Source organism: Podarcis pityusensis, assembly GCF_964106645.2.
Source record: "Podarcis pityusensis genome assembly, chromosome: 9".
In the NCBI taxonomy this organism is placed as follows: domain Eukaryota; kingdom Metazoa; phylum Chordata; class Lepidosauria; order Squamata; family Lacertidae; genus Podarcis; species Podarcis pityusensis.
The window spans coordinates 2,645,581-2,665,948 of NC_138034.1; the positions used below are offsets into that span (position 1 = coordinate 2,645,581).

General features: G+C 45.1%; 2 protein-coding genes across 9 annotated transcripts in view; one reads left to right on the top strand and one right to left on the bottom strand.

Annotated features, from left to right (window-relative positions):
• ABLIM2 (actin binding LIM protein family member 2) overlaps positions 1-8,087 on the top strand; it is a 65,429-nt gene extending 57,342 nt beyond the window's left edge. For 7 of the 8 annotated variants that reach the window (XR_013990660.1, XR_013990661.1, XR_013990662.1 and 4 more), the window contains one exon: positions 414-1,048. Coding sequence is in view for 2 of the 8 variants with exons in the window: in XM_081021553.1 (XP_080877679.1) it covers positions 414-527 (114 nt within the window). In the remaining 6 variants the exon portion in view is untranslated. Of the gene's footprint in view, positions 1-413; positions 1,049-7,616 lie in introns of those variants that run through there. The other variant, XM_081021552.1, reaches the window with a different exon arrangement.
• On the bottom strand, positions 3,574-20,036 carry LOC308485645 (solute carrier family 2, facilitated glucose transporter member 3-like). The gene is made up of 10 exons (XM_081021534.1): positions 19,521-20,036; positions 16,616-16,711; positions 13,632-13,792; positions 12,891-13,131; positions 11,819-11,981; positions 10,192-10,379; positions 9,397-9,501; positions 8,145-8,246; positions 7,282-7,485; positions 3,574-6,565 (listed from the first exon to the last, which is right to left on the bottom strand). The coding sequence occupies exons 1-10, from the start codon at positions 20,019-20,021 to the stop codon at positions 6,338-6,340; spliced, it is 1,989 nt and encodes a 662-aa protein (XP_080877660.1). The 5' UTR covers positions 20,022-20,036; the 3' UTR covers positions 3,574-6,337.
• Positions 20,037-20,368: the final 332 nt, after the last annotated feature.

Sequence of the window (20,368 nt, forward strand, 5' to 3'; positions counted from 1 at the left end):
CTCCATAAGTCATGTGGAACAGGAACACTTGGTAAGTATTTTCCTTTTCCAAATACCATGGGGTAATGGAGGCCATGGACAGGCTTTGAGCCTCCACACTTGGTGTTTTGTTATTTTATTTTCTGATCCTGATTGATATCTACCTGTCCTTCTGTTTACTTGCTTTGTCTTTTTATGGCTTACTGTATTTTCATTCTGATTCTTGGTTGCTTTGAGTGCTGCGGGCAGAAAGATGCAATACAAATTTAATAGAGAAGTATTTTCTTTGACATTTTAATGTATGATTTTGGGGCAAATGGTTTCCGAAATATGTTGTGAATTTGATTCAAAACTTCACATTTTTATTTCTAGCACAATACATGCATAAAAGTAAGGATTTTTTTTACTGCTTTTTCTTTCTTTTCTTCTTCAAGCGTCACCTGTCCCCTGAACAGTTCCAGGAAGTCTTCGAAATGAGCATTGAACAATTTGAACGACTTGCACTTTGGAAAAGAAATGAGCTAAAGAAAAAAGCTCTGCTTTTCTAGCCTCCCGTAGACAAACTGAAATGTGCTTAATGAAAACAAACTGCACTTTTGCCACAGCTTATCATCTGCGCCTGCTGTTGACCCTTTGTCTAGCTTCATTGTGTTAGGGGTAGGGACAGAAAATTGGAGAGAGAGAAAACATGGCATTTGCATGACCCAGAGGAATATCTCAGTAGCTACTGGGTCTTCAAAAGTATATAACAAGCCTTGCTTTAAATTAATGATTGCTTTAGCTGTTGCCTGTTGCAAAAAAAAAAAAGAAGTAATTTTAAATAAGAAGGAAATGTGTAGTTTTGACAAAAAAATCGGCTACTGTTTTGTTTCTACATTTTGCACTAGTGAGCAAAACCTGTACAAAATCAAAATATGCTGATGAAAAAAATCTTCCCCAAGAGGGTAAAAAATGTGCTACTTTGAAGCAAATGTGATAAAGGCCAAAGAAAAGCATGTCAGAAAGTCACTCTTGCCAATGTTTGTGTGTGACATCTTTTTAGGAATAAAAGCAAACCTATAATAAAGCACTTTAAGTCTCATTCTCTCACTTAAATACAATCTGCTGTTCCACATGTAAAGTAGCAAATGAAAAATAGCTATCCATCTTTTATTTTAGTAAAGATAGATTGTGATGTACGTGTGTTCAGAGTACCATTCAGACAGTTCAACATGCAACCTATTTTAGATGAAGTACTTGATTTAAAATGCCTGAACCATTTATTTCAGTGGGACAAAGTTCTAACTACTTTGGGTTTACCCAGCTGGAGATCATGTAGTAATTCAACTTTCACATCACAGAAATGCGTAAATTCTTGTGTGTCATAAGGCTGTGCAATTCTGACTGTATTTCTATTTTTTCTACATTTCACATACAAAGAATGTGTAACTAATATTGATTCTATGCACACAGTGGTTGTCCATATTAAAAATATTGTTTTGTAACTCACATGTTATATGGTTTGTTACTCCACTGTTCGCCTCTCTTAAGGAGGTGCTGCTATAGAGATAAGTAAACAGAAAATTCAGTTCACGTGTGGCGTCATTAAAAAAAAATCTATCAATAATATGGAACCATTTGTCTGTGTTTGCATGCACCTGTGCAAAGAAACTTCTGCCATGATATCCTGGGTTAGTCAGCTTCCTCTTCTCTGTCTTGAGATTCTCACCAGATGCAGTCACATCTGGCTATACCTACCAGCAAATTCCTCACCTCCAGCTTTGCTTACTGCCCAACCCAGTGGTTTTCAACAGTGTGCCGTGGCACCCTGGGGTGCCTCGAGAAAGAAGGATAGTTGGTCAAGGGAGCCATGGACTCACCTCTGGCCTAACCGAATGAAGCGCTTTGGAGACGTTGGAAGCTTGCACAATATTTTGTGTCATTTTCGTTGGCTTCATAAAGGTTTTGGCCTAATGATTTTTTAATAAATCAACTACAGTGGTACCTCAGGTTAAGTACTTAATTCGTTCCAGAGGTCAGTTCTTAACCTGAAACTGTTCTTAACCTGAAGCACCACTTTAGCTAATGGGGCCTCCTGCTACCACTGCGCCGCTGGAGCACAATTTCTGTTCTCATCCTAAAGCAAAGTTCTTAACCCAAGGTAATATTTCTGGGTTAGCGGAGTCTGTAACCTGAAGTGCATGTAACCTGAAGCGTATGTAACCCAAGGTACCACTGTAATCCTATGGGTCATCGGGTTTTTTTACTATGTTTACAATGGGAGTTTTAGCCCCTTGTTAGCATGTCATTTGTATTTTGTTTCAACAGCGAATTGCCCTCATTCTGCTACAGATTACTTCTGGACCATACCTATTAATATTCAAGCCACTAATTGAAAAAACTTGATAGAAGTTTGCTCATCTCAGAGAGAAAAATAACTCTACATGAAATGGCTGCGATTTTGCTTTTTTAAGTTGGGAGCTTAGGCATCTGCAAGCGGTCAGATGGGCAAACAGCATAGTAAGAAATACACTCCCTTTCCAGATCCTCTCCTACATGTACTGTACGTATATGGTTTCTGACTTGGATGCAGAAGATTGTTACCGGTAGTTTGGTAGTTTAATTTCGTTATATTCATTTTATACACCACAGGGGGGAAATTTGTGGTATCCTCTCTCTTGTCAAGTGGCGTCCCAAAACATATCTAAGCTCTTGCTTTCTATCACTACAAACACACATTGAATAGGTAACATTTATCTCAGCCTTGCCTCCAAGGAATTCAGCAAGGCAGTCTACATCCTCACAGGAACCCTGCGCAGGTTGGAGTCATGGTGACTGGCCCAAGACTTTCCAGTGAGCAACATGCCTCTATCATGCTAGCCAGGACACCAACACTGGCTTTGCTCTGCTGAGGGCCGCACAAGCAGGCTTGATGATGCAGAGACCCAGTCAGAGGCGGGGAAAGGAGGGTGTTCCTGTCCTGCTTGTAGAAATGTAGAGGTCTGTATAAGCTGCCAGGGACAGCAGGAAGGAAAATGCAGTAGGGAGGCAAGGAAGGTCTGCAGAAATGATCAGTGCAAAGGAAGAGCTTTGATGTGGAGTGGAAGATCTGCAGGGTCTAAGTGATTTTGCAGGCTGCTGCATGGGAAGTCCAGGAATGATCTGCAGGGTTTGAATCTGCATGAAAAGGTTAAATGTTAGTAGAACTAACATTCTGTTTGTTGCCTCATGGGGAGAAATTACTCACTCACTTTTTTCCTCCTAGAAAGTAAGGGGAAATGTCTGTGCATGTTATGGAGCGAATGCCTGCAGGTGGCAGGGGGGATCTGCTGCAGTCGTGAGCAGAGGATCCATGGTTCCCCTTCCTTCCCTCCTCCGTGGTTACAAAGCATGGATCCACATGGATCCTCAGGATTTTTGCATTGGGCTACTCCAAACTCACTGTCAGATCACATGTCTGTGGCCACAGCATGAACCACAAAAATCATATATCCACTATTTCGTTTAGAATATTTTTTTCTTGTTTTCCTCCTCTAAAAACTACGTGCGTGTTATGGTCTGGTGCGTGTTATAGAGCGAAAAATATGGTACAAAGCTAGAAATTATACACAGGTATGCAGTATTTCCACCGAAACCTTTTATTTTAAAAACATCCAACACATTCACAATAACAAAAATTATAAAACCCACTGGAAATATTCACAGTACAGAAAACAAAAAGGAACAAGTGAGTTACACAATTTCAACCCAAGGCATTGCACGAAGTGTGGAATGCAAGGTCAGGAATGCTTTTGCCACCCCATTTGGAAGAGATGCTGGGGGGGACGGGACTGAAGGTCAAAAAATAAAAAGAAGTGTGAACTCAAAAAAAGAAAAAGAAAGCAGGATTCAAAAATGGGGAGTGGATGTGAGGGGATAGATATTTGGGTAAAGAAATTATGGATTTTTAAAAGAGTGTGACCACATGCTTGACACTTGAAGCGGCCTCTCCTCTTCTGCTGCACAAAAAGAGGCTTCCATCCATCTTGGAAGCCCAAGGAGATTGTGTCAAAACAGGCTATTCATGCCTTTACTGGATGCCAAATATTTCAAGCCATGAGGGAAAGTTTGGGGACTGCCAGTCTCTCTCTTGCTTCAGGGTGATTGCAGGCATCCTACTGCAACCACCATCTCATTACCCTCAAGAGTTTTATGTAACAGGCTGAGCAGCAAAAAGAAGCAACATGAAGATAATTCGCAATCAATATAAACGGATGGTAACAATTTCCAGTGTTTATGACAATCTCTTTTCAGTTGTTCTGGAAGTGAGGCTCTTCCAAGCTAAGAATGTAACAAGACGGTAGACACTCACTTCCTTCAAAACCTCCCAAAGTTCAATGCCCCAAGGAAGACCACATCATACTAGGGATGATGTCACAAAGCAATAGTTCCCAGGGTTCCCCTGGAGAGGTGAAGGAGACAGTATTATTTTACTACTGGTTTAAGATTATGGGGTAGACATCTTCCCATGCAGTCACTGAGTATGGACATTGTCCCACTGGGTTAATGAGCATGAACAGGGAAGAGATCATGAATACATACTGGCTTCCTCTTCAAGTGGAATGAATTAAAACAAACATAATGCTAGCATATTGCACTACGTCATATATCTGTACCTGTAACAGAACATTCCCCGCAAGACGAGAGTTAGCGAAATCTCAAGTAAAATAAGCCCTGGTTCTGGCTAACAAATATTTGAGATCTCAGGCTCTTCAGATAAATGGGGTTACAACTTTTTAGTATCCAGTTTTAGTAGCTTTAGTCTCTATTCCTACATTCTATCGTCTGCAACCCAAAGCTATTTCTTGTCAATAAATTGCCACATACTTCATTTAATAATAAAATAATTAATTACAAAAATACATTTTGGAAAACTAGTTTCGTTTCAATTTCATAAATACCATCTGTTGTGTTACTCTTTTTAAAAAGAGACAGAGGGAGAGAGAGAGAACAAACCACTAAACTATCATGACTGCCACAAGACACAGTAGGTCAATGTCATCCTACTACTTCACAATGCCTTTAAGAGACACTGTGAATTCCAGGACCCTAATATGCTTGAAAATGTGATACAGAATTGTGTCTACTTCGAAAAGAAGAGGAATGGAGGGGAACCTAAAGAGAGGCCTCCAGAGATGGTTTTTCACTTCTCAATAGTGCAGAGTGTGAGGTGGATGCCCTCACAGAAAGGTTCAATTCTCATATTGCAAATGCAAATTAGGAGACCCTACAAATACTGATGTCCATAAAGACTGGATGGGTCTCGAAATAAGACATTTATGTCCCCCTTCCTGAATAATACGTTCACACATTAGCAGCCACAGGACATTCATTCATGTCTTAAAAAATCACTACAAGAAATGGCCTCCAGCCTATAAGCTGGAAATGGGATGACTGAATCCATCAAGTTGCAATGCCTTCTTTACTTTAGCATTACAATGTTCAAGTAATACTTAACGACAGGTATTCAACACATTCACCAAATAGTCTGGTAAGCACAGAAGCGTCCATAGAACTACAGGCTTGTTCTCTCCACGGCTCAGTTTTCCTAACAGCACAGTAGACCCTTAAAAAGTGATAAGCACAATCTCCGCAGGACCGTACACCACCTACAGAGTGACCTTTTCCTCTTTGGTATTTCACTGCCTACCACCAAAATGCTTTGACAGTCATAGTGATTCCCAGTCCACACTTCCTTCTATTCTACATAAAAATAAATATTTACAAGCAAAATGACACAGGAATAAATAAACTCTAGTAAACAATTTTTCTCGAATAGTACAAAAGGGGGCGGGACTTTTCTCTTTATCCCTATTTCCCGAAGATGAAGCAAACTCCCATTTGATGAAATAAATAGCTCTTTCCCATGCACACCCATGATTTAAATAATTCTGGGCAGCCATTCCCCACATCCACACTGTAGAAAACACTCTGGCAAGAGAAGGACCATAGGAGAAGCCATCAGTTCACTTACAGGAAAATAATTTACTTCAAGGCTGTAAATGACCAGAACCCCCTTATACAGGGTTAGCCCCATGTAATGATGCAAGGAGAAAGTATTAAATAGAGGCGGGGGAGGGAGCCATTTCTTAGGTCTCTATGAATGAGTGACAGGGAAAGGAGCAATGTAGGGATATTGATAAAGCCGTATTGCCTTCCCGCACTGTAAGCAAGGCAAGTTTCCCTGCATTTAACTTGTTTTAGCATGTGGCAAGAGTCTTGGCACACAAGGAAAGGCTGACGGGGAAATGAAGAAATAGCAGCAATTAAAAAAGTATCTCTGCTTCCCCCCTGTGAGGATTATCCTCAGAACCGAGAAAGTGTCAAGAACAGAACATTGTTAAATATTTGGTGCAACATCTTTAGTGGGCTGTATGCTAGTCAGTTCCACCATTGGCCCCTTTTCCATGGTTGCTGGAAAAATACCATCCTCTCTTCTCCTTTCAAAGCCACTGGAGATCTCTTCAAAAGTCCGGCCTTTTGTCTCAGGGACTTTAAAGAAGGTGAAGATGAAGAAGAAGATGAGGAAACCAACAAAGATGAGGAAAACATAATGTTTGAGGACATTCTGCGAGGGAGAAAAGAGAAAGAGTTATACCTCAGTAAGGTCACAGGCCTGAAATGAAAAACATAGCTATGGGGTCCATCATCAGAGTCCTCTGTGTGTAGCACATGCTTCTCACTAGCTCTCCTACATCATGCCCTGAGTTCTGCGGCTGTTACATGCCCTGTGGCAGGAAGCCTTCCCATTGCGGCATTTTTCAGACCAGGAGGACTTGGCCACTTGAGGGTTCACAAGAAAAGCATTGGCCCAAGTTGACCTGTGTGTGTGGCTGCTAACTGAGCAACCAATAGGAGAAGGGATGACAGGTCAGGGCATCCAGAAACCTCTTTCTCCACTCTCCCTCTCATTCCCATTCATGCAGTATGCATAGGCCAAATTCCGGGCTCTGCGTGGGGCTCCTGCACAACCGGACGGACGTGTATCATGCCAATGCAAGCCTATTTTAATCCTTGCAAGTTGCAAAGAAAACACTTTCCCAAATGTTATCACACCAGCAAACCACTCACTAAAGCTCCTCCGAACCACTATTCTCAAGGGTGACAAACTCTTGTTTGCTCATTTTCACCTCTCAGTGCCCTTGCTTGCCCTCTGACCTTTCTCATTCTATTCGATTTTAGACTGAGAACTCCTTGGGACAGGAGCCTGACATTGTGATTTGGCTATGCTGTTAACTACCCAATACACAGCTTGTGATACATTGCTCAAAGCAACTCTCTTACCTTGAGGATCGGAAACAGCATGCCCACTAGAAAATTGGACGTCCAGTTGGAAAGGCCAGCTACAGCCACAGCTGCGGGACGAGGCCCCTGGCTGAATAGTTCAGACACAATGAACCAGGGGATTGGGCCAGGGCCAATTTCGAAGAGAGCCACAAAGGCTAACGTGGCAACAACGCTGACGTAGCCAATCCAGGATACAATGCCCTGTTACAAAGAGAAAGAGAATTAACAGCAGTTAGCAATTTTGAGACAGAAGAGTGCAAACATGCCTGTGTCTTGCAAAGTATTTTAGAGTCTGAATCTGTATCTGCTTCATTTTCATTTATATTTTGCAGAAAGGGGCCTGAAGCTAAGAAAGAAAAACCCAGCCGCCAGATTTCCCGACTCAAGACTAGATCTGAATCCAGGTGCAAGCGACCTGCATTTTTTCCCTGCAAAAAACCTTTGAGCCAAGCCTGTGAGAAGCAATAGCCTGAAGCAAATAAGCAGCTAGCACACCTATGAGAACCAGCAATGGGTAGAGGGTTGGACTAGGACCTGGGATTGAACTCCCACTCAGCCATGAAGCTCACTGGGTGACCTTGGGCCAGTCACTGCCTCTCAGCCTCTGGGTTGTTGTGAGGACAACAAGGGGAGGGGGGAACCATGACCTCCAAAATAAGGGTGATCTGGTTGTGGCTGTCTTGCTTGCTAGTGGACTAGTGTACATCCTGGCCTGTGAGAAATCAGCTGCAATACTATTATAATGATTCCAACCTGCAAGCCATTTCCTTTCTTTTCATTACACTTGCATGTATGCCTGATCCGTTTTGACCCCAAAGACACTGCGGACGCACCAGGAAGCGGGGATGGTGACGGCTTACCTTCAAGGCCAAGGAAATAGTCATGACGACGGCGCAGACGGCCATGCCTCCTAAGCCAATCAAGTGGAGTGTTCTGCGGCCTGCGCGCTCCACAAGGAAGAGCTGGGAAACGGGAAGAAAAATAAAATGTTGCTTTTGGTGGCAAGCGCTCTCTCCAAACTTAAGCACCGCCTCCTCTTCAGAGTTTGTCTAAACTACAGAGCCTTGGGCTTGCCAATCAGAAGGTCAGCGGTTCGAATCCCCGCGATGGGGGGAGCTCCCGTTGCTCGGTCCCTGCTCCTGCCAACATAGCAGTTCAAAAGCACGTCATGTGCAAGTAGATAAATAGGTACCGCTCTGGCGGGAAGGTAAACACCATTTCAGTGTGCTGCTCTGGTTCACCAGAAGTGGCTTAGTCATGCTGGCCACATGACCTGGAAGCTGTCTGCAGACAAACGCCGGCTTCCTCGGCCTACAGAGCGAGATGAGCGCACAACCCCAGAGTTGTCTGCGACTAGACCTACTACCTTTTGTAACTGAATGATGATCATAACAACCATCAGGCTGGTGAAGTGTCCTGTGAATTTGCATCCCAACTTAACTGAAATCTCTTCTCCATCCCCCAACCCTGAAACAGTACCCTAACACTTTAATAAGCAAAGACTACCAGTCATTTTTAATATATATAAAGATAGACCATTCAAATATATAAAAAACAACTACCCTTTTCATTTTCTACTCTGATAACCCATGAGAACAAAGGCCAACTGACGAACTGAATTAAAACTCATAGCTCAAGTAGTACTGCTATAATATCTGAAGTCACTTTGGTTAAGACAAGAAACGCCACCTCCGAGTTTGCTGTTCTATAGCTGGGAAACATTTCCGTGCTTGTGGGGGTGGGGAGGAACGCAAACAGGGGCGACCCTGTTATTCCCCATGTAGCAGCAGCAGCATTCCATCCTCTCTCGTGACAGGGACAAACGAGGAAACTGCCTCCTGCCCACAGGCAGATCTGGCTTCAGGGCAACACAATCGGGAAAGAAGGAAGGAGAAGGAAGCAACGCTCCCTGTTTCGAAAAGAAAATGTTGCCCAGTGGGGAGAACAATTAAGCACAGGGTCACAGGACTGAGTACCCACCCTGAATTCTAGCCATATATTTACCTCCCTCCCTATTGTTCTAGATATAAAGATAAATATAAAGGGAAGGAGAGGGGAGACTTTGACTCAGCTATAAAGTACATGAATGCCATGTTGCCAAAGACTACTTACCGATACAACTGTAAAGATGGTGTTGACCACACCGGCACCAATGGTAGCGTACACCGCCTGTTTCACTCCAGCATCTTCAAAAACCTCAGTAGAATAGTAAAAGACCTACAGGCAGATAAATATTTGTCACTGCTGGTGTCTGGAGCTCACCTTGTTCTTAATGCTAAGCAGGGAAATTCAATGTCTATCTTATTATTATTCATTATTATTTATTCATTTTATATGCCACCCTATACCCAGAGGTCTCAGGGTGGTTCACAGAAAAGGTCAACATAAAAACCACTATATAATCAAAATATAACAACAACCCAATAACACCCCTCCCCAAAGAAACAGCCACATTTTAAAAGGGCATAGGATGTCAACCAAAGGCCTGGTTATAAAGGAACGCTTTTGCCTGGTGCCTATTGACTCAGAAGCAAATCTCACAGAGTATAATGGGAATTCTGACCACGTAAGTGTGCGCAGGATTGACCACTGCATTGCTTAACTGTTGCTAAGATTGAGGGCAGGTAACAAAATCCCCTGCTATCTTTAAGCCTCATAACAGTCCTTTCATGTGGATTGCAGCTGTTCCTACTTTTATATCCAGGGACTGGGGCCTCAGTTACTGTGACTAAGGTTCTCCTACAAGCCCATAATCACTATTCTCTGCTTCAAAGATGAGCTCCAACAGGAACTGGCCCATCCACACAGCCAGCAATTTAGAACATGGCCGCCTCCTTCTGCATGGCAAAAGTATTTGGCTGCAAGAGAAAAGTGCTCAGGGAATGCGCTCAGAAGAAAGCAACATACTGCATTGATGCCGGACAGCTGCTGGGAGAGCTGAAGCACAATGGCAATGATGATGGCCTGGCGGTAGCTGGGGGAACGGAAGAGCTCAGAAATTGTCACTTTCTTCTCTTGAGACATCTTGGCGCTCTCTTCTTTCATCTCCTGAATATCACTCGACACATCTTGGGTGCCACGGAGCTTCTGGAGAACTGGCAGGAGGAATCAAACATTAGAATTATGCACAGCGCGACAGTGATAATGTCCTCCTACCCTGAGAGTTCACTTCTTCGTGACGATGAAGCCAGCTGCCTAGTCTATTCTTCTGCTCAACTCATGAGGTCAACTGGCCTTTGGTCTAACCCATTAATCCTCATCACCAACTTTAACAAAATCAAAGTATTTTTAACTGTATTTGCTCACAAATACAGATCTCTTGCTGCCTCTTGATTCTCTCTCCACTTTTCCTTGCTGATTTCCCCATTGGCTAAATTCAAATTCTCAGTAGGGGACAGTTTCTCTTGCTTATGGCATTGTTCTCTCATGTACATTGAGAGAGAGATATAACACAGGCATGGCCAAACTTGGCCCTCCAGTTGATTTGGGACTACAATTCCCATCATCCCTGACCACCGGTCATGTTAGCTAGGGATGATGGGAGTCCCAAAGCAGCTGGAGAGCAAAGTTTGGCCATGCCTGCTATAATATGTCAATGACTGTAATTAGGCGGAGATCTCCCACACCTGGAGATGCTTCCATTCATAGTTGAGGCAAGTTGATACCCTCACAGATCCAGGAAGGAATTCCCAAAAAAATCCTATGGGTAACACTCAGACTTTCCCCTTTCTACTCATGTTTCTGCATTTTCCCATTGCAGGCAGGTACTGGCACAGAAGCAAACCTTATGGCAAGACCCAGGAATATTCTGGGTTTCTTATGTCCCTCTGTGAAACAGAAACCATTCACACAACCCACAAAACAACTTGACTGAGTCCAGTTCAAGTTTTGGAGAAGACAAGACAAAGAGGAATTGAAAGGGCCAGCCAGGATTTCCATGCTTCTATGTTTTCGTTGTACTGTTTTCTCAATCAGATTTTTCTCAGAAAATATGATAATTAGAGAAAAGAATCTAACAATACAGCAATCACGGCAGGTGTTGGCGGTTCTCGATGCTACCTTCTAGAGGTGTGGTTTTGATGTGGGTAGTGACAGTTTGGCAGGTGAACCTATTATCTTTCCAGTGGCTCCCATTTTAATGTTTTACTAATCTTTTTGGCTAATTCTTTTAAAAATTACAATTATTTATGCAGTAGCGCTCAGATGAAAAAGCATCAGTGCTCATTTTGAAAATCAGTTTTAAAATCATGCTGCCTCAGTAACCAGCATTTAATCAATAAAATGCCATTTTTAAAAAATGGCTGCTCAAGTGGGCAGTACCTTCTTCTATACTTCATAGCTATGCATGGCCAATAGTGCGGACAGAACATCATGGGACGTACACAAGAAAGGTGATGGTAGTGTGTGGTAGTTGCAATTCCCCTTCTAGCTTCTGGAAGGGAGTAGACTGTCCTATGAGCTACCCATAAGGATAATGAAGAGGCTACGCTGCTGCAAGCCAAGGGATTGGATCACTTCATTACTCGGTGGTTACCTGCATGCGCTTTCTCTTCCTCCATCCTGTTGATCAGCAGGAATCGTGGGCTCTCAGGACAGAAGGGCAGTGCTACACACTGCAAGACGGCTGGGACAACGGTGAGTCCGACCAGCAATGGCCAGAGAGTTTTAGTTCCCAGGATGACATCTAGGCCAAAGACCTGATTGTAGACGTTGGTGGAGAGAAAGACAAGACAAAACGCTTATGAGCTATATTCCCAGAAACTGAAAGTTACGTGCAGCATAACTAGACGTTTATAACAATCTATGGCTTCCCATAAAGAAGCATGGATTCTTCCCACGAGGAATGGTAGTTTGTTGATGATCCCTAGCCCACCTCTACAGAACTCCACCCAGGTTCAATGATAGGAAGGAATGATTCTTTGTAATGTAGCATCTCCTTTCCTGAATGAATTCTCATTCATTTACTTTAAGCACATTCAGCTTTAATCTGAAAAAAGCTCCCAGAGTAACTTTTAAAAAGTAAAGGACCCCTGACAGTTAAGTCCAGTCGTGAACGGCTCTGGGGTTGTGACACTCACCTCGCTTTACTGGCCGAGGGAGCGGACATTTGTCTGCAGACAGTTTTTCTGGGTCATGTGGCCAGCATGACCACAGGGCAAAACCAGAGCAGCGCACAAAAACACTGTTTACCTTCCCGCCTATTTATCTACTTGCACTTTTATGTGCTTTCGAACTACTAGGTGGGCAGCAGCAGGGACTGAGCAATGGGAACTCACCCCGTCAAGGGGGTTCAAACCACAGACCTTCCGATCGGCAAGCCCTAGGCTCTGTGGTTTAGACCACAGCACCACCTGAGTCCCCCCAGAGTAACTTACATGAGGTCAATAACAAAACAAGACAGTCCCTGCCAGCAGCCTTATCAACTAGCCATAAACTATTTTCCAAGTAGCCAACTGAACCCATCTTATGCATGTTTAATTTAGAATTAAGTCCATGGTCCTCAACAGGGATTACTCCCAGGTGCACAGAGTTGGGACCTGGTCATTAACTCCCTTCCAGCAATACCAATGAACCACTTAGCTGCATGGCTTTGTAATCATTCTTACCTGTGCCACCAGGATACCCACGACAATACCCAGCTGATTCAGTGTGCCAAAAGCTCCTCGCAAGGCAGTGGGGGAGACCTCACTGATATACATGGGCACAAAGCCAGTGCAGAGGCCGCAGTAGATACCAACAACAAGCCGGCCAGCAATAAACATTTCCAAAGCGTTTGCCATTCGGGAGAAGCCCATCAAAATGCCTCCTGAAATGGGCAAAATATTCACCAGCAACATAGAGTTTCGCCTGCACAGGAGGGGAAAAATCGTATCATTATTTCAATTTATATACCGCTTTTCCATATAAATATGCCCAAAGTGGTGTTACTTATTCAAACAGAAAATCCAAGTGGCACCATGCACCCCTAATTAATATGGGTCATAATCCATCACTGGGACATTCTCATGTGCAAAGAAACCACACTGGAGAACAAAGCAGACTCGTTTCGAGGGGGCCTGTGCCGAAGCTCTTCCTGGTGGATTGGGCTCCATTGTTCCCCTCTGCCTGTGCAATTTGTTGTCCTTAATGGCACCCAAAATATGCTGCCCAAAATATGCTTTCTGGTAGGGCAAGTTGCCTTCTTAGTACTTCCATACTAGACATTCCCCCAAAGTGTGACACAATGATCATTATGGAATTGAATTCTCTGTCCATTCTGTAATGGAGCTAATTTCCTCTTATCCCTTCTTGTTCTTCAAAATGGAGGCGGAAACTGCTCTGTAGTCCAGAATATTCCCCCAACGTACCTGCCAAATCGGTTGACGAAAAGTCCAACAGAGAAAGAGCCAAGCATCCCTCCTACTGAGAAAATTGACACAGAGAGTGCCCATAGTGTGGTTAGCAGTGGTTCGGACATCGGGGCGCCTGACCGCTCTACCCATGATTCATTAAAAAATTCTTTGATAACCTGTGAGAGAAGAAAAAAACACTCCATAGGTATTGAGTTACAACCACATACCAGGGATATTGTGTTAAGAAAACTTTGGAATTGTACTAAAGGAATGAGGTGAGAACAGAAATCAAAAGAAAAGCTTCTTGATATATAGAGTGGTATAAAAGTTAAATACTTTTCTAAAAATGTTTAAGTGAATCTGGTTCAAGACAGGAGAAATACTTTTACGGTTCCAGGGCAGTAGTTTTCCAACAGTAAGGAAGGAAGGAACCTTTGCTTTACTGGAAGTTTAAATCAGGAATTACTCCGCAAGAACATACACAATGGCAGACAAGCTTTCCTGAAAGCCCCATGCTCCTTGCCATAGGTCAGGCCAATACGGAGTGTGCATTCTAATGTCTGCAATGTACAGGAAATCTGTTGCAGGTAATTCTTTTTTTAAAAAAATAATAATATTTATCTGTTGCAGGTAATTCAACATGTAAAATGTCCCCTGGAGGTAGAAAGGGTGAAAACTATTCTAGAAAAGTTAAGAAATTGGGAGTGAAGACACTGCCTCCTTTTGAGGCATGGCAAATCTCAAGCAAGCAGTTCTCAAATGCTTCTCAAAGTTAAGAGTGCATTGGCTTATAGCTTTAAACAGGTATATTTTATCACATAATATTGGACCTTATCTTTCAATCCACTGAATTAAACAGGCATTTAATTAATAGTCATACAAATCTACATTCTGATACATGCACAGCTCCTGTAAAGAGAAGAGGCTTTTGGCTGATACAGTCAGACCTGAAAGGAGGTAATAGCTGTGTCTGCTGAAATTCCATCTTCTGCACTCACAACTACTAAAGCCACAAGAAACCCACCCACCCACCCACCCTTTCACATATTTGAAAAAGCGTTCAGGTGCAAATGGTTCCGGTCAACATGAGGAAAGAGAGCAGCAGGGTCAGTGGACAGGAGGCAGCCATCTTCTGCACTGCCACCAGATGGCAGCAGGACCTTAAGCATGAGCGCAAGAACAGACGCCTGTGGTTTCTGCATTTTCAGATCTCGGGTGCGCATGGTGCAAGTGAGTCATTCATTCTGTAAAAACCCAAACCCACACACTTCCCCGGTTCTCCCTCTTAATCTAATGGTGCAATTCTGAGGTGTCTTACTTGCTCTACTACTGCATGAAGATTGAAAATATGAAGATCGAGAAAAGATGGGTAAGGGGAAGGGGGTGATAGTTACAGGATTGGAGCCAGAGGTGGGGGCTGAAGTAGAAGAGACTCTTATGGGAAACCGGAGCATCTCTCAGCTCTGCACTGTGCGCCAGGCCCTCCCTCCCTCCCTCCCTTTCTTCCTTCAAGCAGATGTGCCCTCACTGTGACTCAGCAGCTGGCGGTCCTCCATTTATTACAGCTACCTTCCTTCCCCCTCCAACCAGTGTCATGCTGAGGGTGTCGGGACTTGGACCTGGGAGACCCAGATTCAAATCGCCACTAGGCCATGACGCTCACTGAGTGACCTTGGATGCCAGCCACTGCCTCTAGCCTACCTCACAGGGTTGCTGTGAGGGTTAAATGAGAGGGAGAGCCATTTCTGCCCCTTGAGCGCCTTGGAAGGAAAGGTGGGATATGAGTGGAATACTGTAAATAAAAATCCCCAAAGATGTGTGTCCCTGGGAGGTTAATCATTTAATCTTACCCCAATTCTAAGCATCAAATCTGCTCTTCTCCCACTGTCCCCACCTCAGTCATCCGACTGCAACAAAACTCTCTTTATAGCACCAACAATCCTGGTATGGCCGTTTTTATGTTTTGGCCATCCTAGAGCAGGGATATTGCAGATTTTGCTGCGTTTAGTATATTGTCTCTGTGTATTTTTGCTAGTTTTGCCAATTTTCTTGGAAGCTGTCCTGGGAATCTGTTTGAAGGGCAGGGCAGAAACACCTAACGTGTGTGTGCGCGCGTGCACATGTGTGCAATATAGATTTGGGAGGGACCATGAGGGTCATCTAGTTCAGCCCCCTGAAATGCAGGAATCTTTTGCCCAACATGGGCCTCGAACCCACAACCCTGAGATTAAGAGTCTCGTGCTCTACCAACTGAGCTTACCCAGCTTTTATATTATGACGCCCCTTGTAAGTTGTGAATTTCCCCCTTCCTCAAGGCCAGGTCAGAAAACAGGCAATGAGTTGTAATCTGTAGTTTTTCCTAGATTTTCTTCATAGTTCTTTCCCTCCTTACAGGATGAGCCGTGCTGATTCCATGGGCACGACCACTTTCAGGCAATGGTCAGCAATAATAGGTTGCTAGGAAAATTGATATCCCCCTAACAGAACTGGGGGAAACCTTTGCATCCCATGCAACCAAGAAGAAGGGCCATTACATTTATCACACAACAAGTCCTTTTTCTGGAAAGGTGTTAACAGCTAAAGAGGAGTTTGAACCGGAAATACCTCGAAATATGGGGTTTGGTTGCAGGTTTAGCGCTACCATCACTGTGACACCCATGCTTTACATTCTTTGTCTGGACTACCAGATATCAAGCCAGGAATCCCTGTGTGGCTGGTGGAATTTAGGCATGAGGATTCGGACCACTCTTCCTTCCCGGAGAGACTGTATCCTATTTTTATTTCTTCCTCATACGCACAATAGTTAAGGATACATCAGGTGTCAATTGTTCTTGAGTTTCATCTCCCCTGTCTCCATGACTACTACATTTCTGTGCCCCATGATTTGATTTATTTCCCCTCTGCTTCTTGTACCCTTCATGGCTTCCTCAACTTCCTGGTCGCCACTAAAGGCAAGGACAGTGATGGAGCCCCTAAAAGCCCACAGCACATAGTCTTACCGTTGCAGGAGCATTGATGACTCCTGTGTTGTACCCAAACTGGAGAGATCCAATGACAGCAACAAACACAGCAGTGACAAGCGGGCACGTTATCTTCTGCAATAGAAGGGAAGGAGAGAAAACAGTTAATTCACATTTTCCCAATTGGCTTCCCATGTGAACAAGCAGCAATCTCAATCCAAGGTTTCTTAGAAATCAATGAGTAAAAATGAGAAATGCTTTCCAAGTTATCCATTCTGCTTGGGAAATAATGCAACTTGTAGACACTACAAAAAAAGTGCAGGGAATACAGAGAACCATTACCCCAACAGAAAAATTCTAATCCAAGAGCATTTATATTTCTCATTCAGCTCTTCATTACACACTGCTAAGTCACCACAATTATTTTTTAAGGAAGAATAATAAAAAGACACTTGTGGGAAATTGTTGAATTGATGGCTGTCTGCAAATGTTAACTCCTCAAAATGGCTGACTCCCTCCCTAGGCAACAGCTGGTGAAGCTTGTGTCTGGGAGAAAACATTCAAGCACTTAAAGGGTAAAAATCAAATCAGACACACAACACACAAGTTCTTCCTTGAGGATTTCCTGAATATGCTTGTGCTGAAGGACAAATAAAAGCAGGCTAATGGAGCCCAACACAGGATTTGTTAACCTTTCTTCCTTACCTTATCCAGGATTGGAAGAAAATTAAAACATTAATCTCCCACAGATCAGACAATTTAGCCCTTCCTCCAGCACATGCACTGGAATTGCCACAGGTAAGGCCCCAGGCAGTTGGGGGGGGGGTAGTTACTGGAAAAGATATAAAAAGATGACCTCCCTGTCCCTCTCTGTTACTGTCAAGCTTCTACAACTTGCACAATCCCTCGGAGGGCTGTTTTAATTTGATGTGTGATTTGATATTTGTGACCGTTTTTTATTAAGGCGCGGATTCTGATCCAGACCACATGACGAGAGCACTGGAGAATTCTCCCAGGCTTTCTGGGGCTGAAATCTGAGACGAAAGATTGGATGCTGTGGAGGGGCAGCGGTGATGCATGTCTGCACATCTGTATATATATGTGGGCACAGGCCTTTAAAGTGTGCCCATCTACTTGCAGGTACTGCATGACTTTTGTGCTGCTAGGTGAGACACAGCACAGCAGAATGTGTGGGCCCAGTCCAGTGGGAGCCCCTGAAACCTGTAGATCCCACCCAAATGTACCTGCATCCCAAATTGTAACAAACCTCAAGCGCACCTCATCACTTCATGTGCTCCCAAAACAGATTTCCTGAATCTGTCATGGGTCAGGCACCCCCATTTTGGAGAGAGGTTTGCTCTGGAGAAAATAGTGAAGGTGGCGAAGCGATTCAACGCCCTTGCCCCACTTCATCCCCCCAGCATCTCCACCAAAAAAACAACAACCAAAAAACCACCCTGGCCCCACCTGTCTACAGCTTCTGTGCTTTAAATCTCCCCACCCTGTTTTCCACAAATTTTGGTAGGGATGGGATCCTGGCACACAGATATCCTGCCTTTATGGCTAGGTAGCCTCTCTCTTTTAATGCAAAGGGAAACATGAGACACAAAAACATGTACAGTACGTAAATACCCCAAAGCTGGCTGTGAAGGGTTAAGATCTCCCAGCAAACAGTCAAATGATTATTGCAACTGATATGGCACTTTTTCCAGTGTTGAAAGCCCTTCCCATCTCTGTAACCATCACCATTAGAAATGTAAGCTGTGTCATTACCACATCTCTCTTGCAGATGGGAAGCCCCAGCTTGCCCAAGGCCAGCTCCCTGGTCTCATGGCTTGATTTGAATCAAGGACTTCCTGTCTACCAGCCCACACTGAATCACAGGACTACATCAGCCTAGACCAGCCACAAGACAAAGTAATTGTAAGGGGCTGAGGCTTCTACTTCCAGTCCTCTGTTCAACCGTGTATAGCATGCATGTACATGTACGTTGAGTGTGTGCACGTGCACCCCCACTCCTCCCCACAGGCCAGGCTCCCTCAGGCAGCCTCACTTTTCTCCTTCTACAACTCTGCTTTCCTGTAGACTCCTCTGAATTGGCTGACATCTCAAGAGTGTCCTGTGGCAGCCCTTAAATGCAACAATCTGGATTACTTCACTGTGGGGTTTCTGCTGCTTCCTTATCTTACTGCAAAGTCATAGGACAGCAGAGGCCTTGGCAATTCCATGAGAAACATTTGTCTTAAAACGTCTCCTCTGCTGTCCATCCAGCATAACTGTGTTGCTACTATCTAACAGTATTTGCCCTCTGCAATGTCTGTCCAGAAGGCAGCCCTGCACTTCAGGGTGGGGGTGGGGAGGCCTGGCAGCCTCACGGTGGAACCCACACCAACTGCAGGCGCGCTCCCTGGCACATGCATGCTCTCTCCCTTCCCCATGCTCTGCTCTTCCGCCTCCACATTTTACTAAGGGCGTTCAAGCTCCCCTCGGGCAATGAGCAGTATTCCAAGGGGCACCACTTGTTGCATCCAAGAGGGGCATGTCTTTGCCATCCTCTAAATGACCTTGGCAGAGACGCTCTCTAAGAGCACCCTCCGGGATCAGGGAGAGCCACCGCCCGCAGCCCAAATGCTCTGTCGAAAGCCCATCTCCGCCAGGTATCTTTACTGAGCGCTAAAGGGAAGCAGCCAGTTGTGCCGCCGGGCGCGCGCCTGGAAGCCCGTCCTCACCCGGCCCGCGCCAGGCGGGAAAGCGGCAAAGCACGGCCGCCGAGCACTCAGCACCGGGAGATAACGGAGCGGGTCTTGGGCGCGTCTTCCCAGGCCGCTCCATCCCCAAGCCGGCCAAGCCCCAGCTCCCATTCGAGGGCCCGGCGGCCCTTTCCCCCGCTCGCCTCCCGCCCGTCTCCGCAGCCCCGAGAGATGCGCCGAGGCATCGCCCTCACCTGCTTGCTCTCCATGCCCGCCACGCGCCTCCGCTCCGCGCCCGCCCGAGAAGAAAGTGCCGGCGCAGCGCCGCTGCTCCCGGGATGCGCAACCGCCACGCGCCTCGCCCGCCGCCGCTCCTGATGCTGCTGCTGCTGCTGCTGCGGCGCCGCCTCCGCTGCACGTCGCTTCCTGCTGCTGCTGCTGCTGCTGCGCGAACCCGCCCGCCCGCCCGCCTCGCTGGCTGCTCGCTCTCCTTCGGGGCCGGCCGGGCGCGGGTCTATTTCAAGCTTCGGCCCCGCCCCGGTCCGGTCCCGCTGGAGCGACGTCGGGGCGCTGCTGACGCCCCTGCATCTCGGTGTGCGCGCCTCGGGCGGGGGACTTTCCTTTCTCTGTTTCAGAGACGCCCCAAAGCCCAGCAATGTCGGCCAGGAGGGAGCATTCCAGGATTTCTCCCCCGCAGCCCGCTTGTCTTTCTCAGGGAATGCGAAAACGCTCAAGAAATAGTTAGGAGTTCTCATTTTGGGCTTTTTTTTTGCCCCTGGAAAACTCAAAAGGTTGCTCCCCGTTTTGTGCAATTTTGGTAGTCCGAATTTTGTCATTCCTTTGGCATTGGGGCCACCATAAAAGAGATAAAGGATGATTAATCAACGATTTTTAAAACTAAGGGGAGATGAAACCGGCCAATTTGCAGCTGCTTTGATTCTGCAGTCTACATCATTCATATATCGTATTCTCCTTTCTGGCACGGAACCCTAGAACTGTAGAGTTGGAAGGAACCCCAGGGATCATCTAGTCCAGCCTTCTTCAATGCAGGAATATTTTGTTTGAGCTTATCTCTAGCAGAGGCAGGCTAAGGCATTTCGGC